The sequence below is a fragment of the Penaeus vannamei genome, chromosome 11 (assembly GCF_042767895.1).
Source record: "Penaeus vannamei isolate JL-2024 chromosome 11, ASM4276789v1, whole genome shotgun sequence".
In the NCBI taxonomy this organism is placed as follows: Eukaryota; Metazoa; Arthropoda; class Malacostraca; order Decapoda; family Penaeidae; genus Penaeus; species Penaeus vannamei.
The window spans coordinates 30,959,621-30,964,620 of NC_091559.1; the positions used below are offsets into that span (position 1 = coordinate 30,959,621).

General features: G+C 40.4%; 1 protein-coding gene across 1 annotated transcript in view; it reads left to right on the forward strand.

Moving 5' to 3' along the window:
• Positions 1-5,000, forward strand: part of LOC113817065 (uncharacterized) — an 8,653-nt gene that overhangs the window by 3,489 nt on the left and 164 nt on the right. Inside the window, exons 2-6 of the mRNA XM_027369065.2 lie at positions 574-679; positions 1,238-1,366; positions 1,958-2,089; positions 2,838-2,940; positions 3,869-3,947. Coding sequence (XP_027224866.2) covers positions 590-679; positions 1,238-1,366; positions 1,958-2,089; positions 2,838-2,940; positions 3,869-3,947 — 533 coding nt within the window. The 5' untranslated portion in view covers positions 574-589. The remainder of the gene's footprint in view (positions 1-573; positions 680-1,237; positions 1,367-1,957; positions 2,090-2,837; positions 2,941-3,868; positions 3,948-5,000) is intronic.

Below are 5,000 nucleotides of genomic sequence, written 5' to 3' on the forward strand. Positions count from 1 at the left end.
ATGTAATAAGAATGTACGTGTTTGAATAAACCAGTGACAATTTTATGGATAAAAATATTTGTTACGTTGAAAAATGAACAATTGTTTGTAAATCTTTAATCGAAAAGTAAATGAATGACCTGACGCGAATGAATTAATGGCCTCATTGATGATCTACCCTCGCCAGTGGACAGGTCACTAATGTCATTGAAAGAAAACTATGTAGTGTAGTGAAATCTCCTGTTGATCAATATCCAACCATTTCAACAGTCAACAGCTCAGGTTTCTTCCTGTTCTTCATCTCATTTCCTATTTTGTTCTTATTCCATATTTCACCCTCGTCAGTCTTTATCCATCAGTTGTTGTTCTTACATCTGGATACCCCATCATCATGCTTTATCCATCAGGGTTTTTTATATTTACATCAGGCAACCCCTCCGGCCGCCAATTCCTCCCATATACCCGACCTGGGACCTTCACCTGAGCCGTCCCACCTGACTACCCCCGTGGATCGTATCATTAATCCCTTCCCCCCTTTAATTAACTCCTAAACAACCTCTTTGATAGACCTCTCACTAAGGACTCTTTCCCCAGGAGCAGAGGCAGCAGCATGAAGGCGGTGGCGGTGTACGTGGCTGTGGTCGCGGGCGTGGCGGGGGCCTTGGTGGTCACGCCCATCGTGCCGAGGGAGGACCAGCCGGTGAGTAGGAGGGCAGAGGGAGCAAGCAGAAGGAGGGGAAGGATAGAAGCAGGGGGAAGGGAAGGATGGAGACAGGGGGAAGGGAAGAGAGGGAGGCAATGGGAAGGAAAGGAAAGAGACAGGGGGAAGGGAAGAGAGGGAGGCGAAGGGAGGGAAAGAGAGGGAGAGGAAGGGAAGGAGGGAAAGGGAGGGGAAAGAGGCAGAGGGAGGGGAAGGAAAGAGGCAGGGAGAGGGGAAGAGAGTGAGGTAAAGCGAGGGGAAGGAAAGAGGCAGGGGGAAGGGAAGAGAGGGAGAGGAAGGGAAGGAGGCAGAAGGAGGGAAAGAGGCAGAGGGAGGGAAAGGGAAGGGAAAGAGGCAGAGGGAATGGGAAGAGGAGACGGAGGGAGGGGAAGGGAAGGGAAGGAGGCAGAGGGAATGGGAAGATAGAGAGGCAGATATATCTGAAAGAGGAACAGTAAATGGAATACACGAAATACATAGACAGACATTCCCTGATCCCAAATGTGTGTCTATCCATCTTTACTCATTTTTTATCATGGCTCTTTCCCTTTCCCTCAGGTCATGCTCGACTGCCCCGGCTCCGGCAACTTCCTGTACTGGCTCCTGCACGGGAGGGGAAAGGCGTACGAGCCGCTGTCGCAGTCGGAGGAGTTCACGGTCTACAGCAACGGAACCATCTCCTTCGAGGTGTGTGTGTGTTTCTGCGAGCCTGTGTGTGTGCGTGTGTTTCTGCGAGCCTGTGTGTGTGCGTGTGTTTCTGCGAGTGTGTGTGTGTGTTACTGCGAGTGTGTGTGTGTGCTTGTGTTTCTGCGAGTGTGTGTGTGTGTTTCTGCGAGTGTGTCTGTGTGCGTGTGTGTTTCTGCGAGTGTGTGTTTGTGCGTGTGTTTCTGCGAGTGTGTGTTTGTGTGTGTGTTTCTGCGAGTGTGTGTGTGTGTTTCTGCGAGTCTGTGTGTGTGTTTCTCGAGTCTCTGTGTGTGTGTGCGTGTTTCTGCGAGCCTGTGGGTGCGTGTGTTTCTGCGAGTCTGTATATGTGTGCTTGTTTCTTCGAGTCTGTGTGTGTGTGTTTCTGCGAGCCTGTATGTGTGTGCGTGTTTCTGCGAGCCTGTGTGCGTATTTCTGCGAGTCTGTGCGTGTTTCTGCGAGTCAGTGTGTTTGTTTCTGCGAGCCTTTGTGTGTGTGTGTGTGTTTCTACGAGCCTGTGTTTGTGTATATATCTGCGTGGCTTTGTTTGCATACATGTGTCTGTGCCCTTGACTTAGTCCGCCCATCTCCCGGTAGAGCGTGAAGGTGTACCACGCCGGGACGCACCTGTGTGTACGTGTCACGGGCGGCGATGTGATGACGGCGTACCCCGTGGACCTCGCCGTGCGCCCCCACCCCCCGGCGGACATGTGGAACGAGGTCTACAAGGTGCGTGTGAGGGGGAGTTGTGGAATTCATGGTGAACAGATTGCAACAGGAACAGCGAAGGGAAGGGCAAGAAAACACGAATATGCCGAAGGCCTTTTCGCTCTTGCTTCATCAGGGATTATACTACAAGAGGTACATAGAGGAGTATTTGTATATATAGTCCTCTATGTACCTCTTGTAGTATATGCCCTGGCGAAGCAATAGCGATAAGGCCTTCGGCATATTCGTGTGTTTTCTTGCCCTTCCCTTCGTTGTTCCTGTCGCATGAGGGGAGCTGTGGCGAAAGTGTGGGGAGGGGGGGATTGGGGAATTGGAGAAGAACTGTTCCCCGAATCTTTCCCCATATATTTGTAGATACACTTCTATTGCCATTACTAATATCACTATTATAATTGAAAGTTGATATCGAGATACCCCTGTATTGTCACTACTAATATCACTAGCATTTTCATTGAAAATTGATGTCATTAATATTATTATAACTTTTCTTTTCTTCATCATCCTAAATACGATAAATATCATCATAATCACTATTATCATTATACCCAAATTTATCCTCTTTATTCATCGTATCCCCACCATCACTAGGGAAACCATCATCACCATTAATATTACCATCGCTACCAACCCTCCCCTTATCAATCACATCACCACCATCACCAACGCCGCTCATCATCACTCTCACCACAACCCCCCACGCCCCTCACCACCATAGAACACTCACCACAGCCTCTCTCCTCCCGCACAGTACAAGTTCGGCGCCGGTCTCATCGCGGCTCTCGTCTGCGCCGCCATCTTCGGCCTCTCCTGCCTCGTCTACAAGAAGCGCTGGAGGCCCGAGGAGGAGCACGGTAGGTGGGCGGCGGCGAGGCTCGGGGAGGCGGGGATGCGAACCGTGTGGGGTCGTTCGTGGAGATGCGGGGCCATGGAGATAACTAGTTTGCTATTATTATTATTATTATTATTATTATTATCATTGTTGCTGTTTTATTATCATTATTGTTATTCTTATTATTATTGTTGTTGTTGTTGTTGTGGTTATTATTATTATTGTTACTATTTTTATTATTATTATTATTATTATTATTATTATTATTATTGTTATTATTAATAATAATATTACTATTAGTATCATTATCAATTATTATTATTAATTATTATTATTATTATTTTATTATTATTATTATTTTATTATTATTATTATTTTATTATTATTATTATTATTTTATTTTTATTATTATTATTGTATTATTATTAATATTATTTTTTTATTATTATTATTTTATTATTATTATTATTTTATTATTATCATTATTTTATTATTATTATTATTATTATTATTATTATTATTATTATTATTATTATTATTATCATTATTATTATTATTATCATTATTAATATTATTATTATTATTATTGTTATTATTATCATTCTCATTATCATTATTATTATTATTGTCATTATTATTATTATTATCATTATTATCATTATTATTATTATCATTATTATTATTATTATTATTATTATTATTATTATTATCTTTATTATTATCATTATTATTATTATCATTATTGTTATTATTATTATTATTATCATTATCATGATTATTATTGTTATGATTATTATTATTATCATCATTATTATTATCATTATTATTATTATTATTATTATTATTATTATTATTGATGCTTTTGTTATTATTGTTATTATTATTATTGTTGTTGTTATAAAACCATCTGCGGCCAAATATTCGGATACAAAGTTTGTCTTCCCTTCCAGACACGGCGCCCATCGTCAGCCAAGGCTACGACAACCCGACGCTTTCCAAGGACGAGGAGAACGGCGAGAGCACTCACATGTAATTCGTGAACAATTGTTTGAAGGAAAAAAACGACCCCCAAACATGAACATTTTGATTCGCAGACAAAATAGGATGAACCATAAACACGTATATTTTTTTTGATTAATCGCACACAACGAGTATTTTGAACATCAGACACGGTGTGAACGTCAACTAAGAACATTGTCCGAGGACATTTTGAACAAGAGACAAGAATATTCTGAATCACAAACACGAATGTCTCGAATTTCAAACGCGAACATTTTGATCCTTTGGCAATGCGGGGTCCTCGGTTTACGACGGTCTCGACTTACGACGGTTCGTGGATACGACGCCAGAAAATCATGTACAGTATTTACAGTTCGTCATCCATGTTTTCCTTTAGCTCAGTTATGTTTTCACGTACGTCGTAGAAGTGTCTTGTTATGTTTTAGATTATGACTTCAGTACATGTATACATACTGCATTATGTGAATGACTTCCTCGCTTATGTACGTACGGACATTACTTATTTAGGTGTGTTCCGATTTACGTTAAAATTCGGTTTACGACGCCATCGTAGGAACGGATCTCCGTCGTAAGTCGAGGACCCCCTGTATATAATTTTTTAGGAAAACGTATTTCAGACTTTTCATTGTTGTTTTGTGCGTGTGTGTTTTCAGTGTAATATAGAATGAACTAAATACTTTATGATTTGCATCTTGAATTGAAAATAGCCTTTAGGTTGGTGACTAGGTATTATTTAAACACATTTTTTTCTTTCTTTCTTTTTATTTTATTTTTTTATATATATATAATTTTTTTGTATGTTTGATTGTTTTTTTCGACAACGGAACAAAACAAACATGTCCAATATATATGATATATTAAGATGTGTATATTTTAACCCGACAGACCTATGGTACGAGAAATACGGTGTCTGTGATCTAAGAACATTATCATAGCTCTTTTAAAAAGAAAGAAAATCATTCAAAGGCATACATTCTTTTCTTTTATTTTCCATTTTCTTTCGGAAAGTACCCACGCATCTCCAAGATTTCCCAGATAAACATTTTTTTCCTTTTTTTTCAG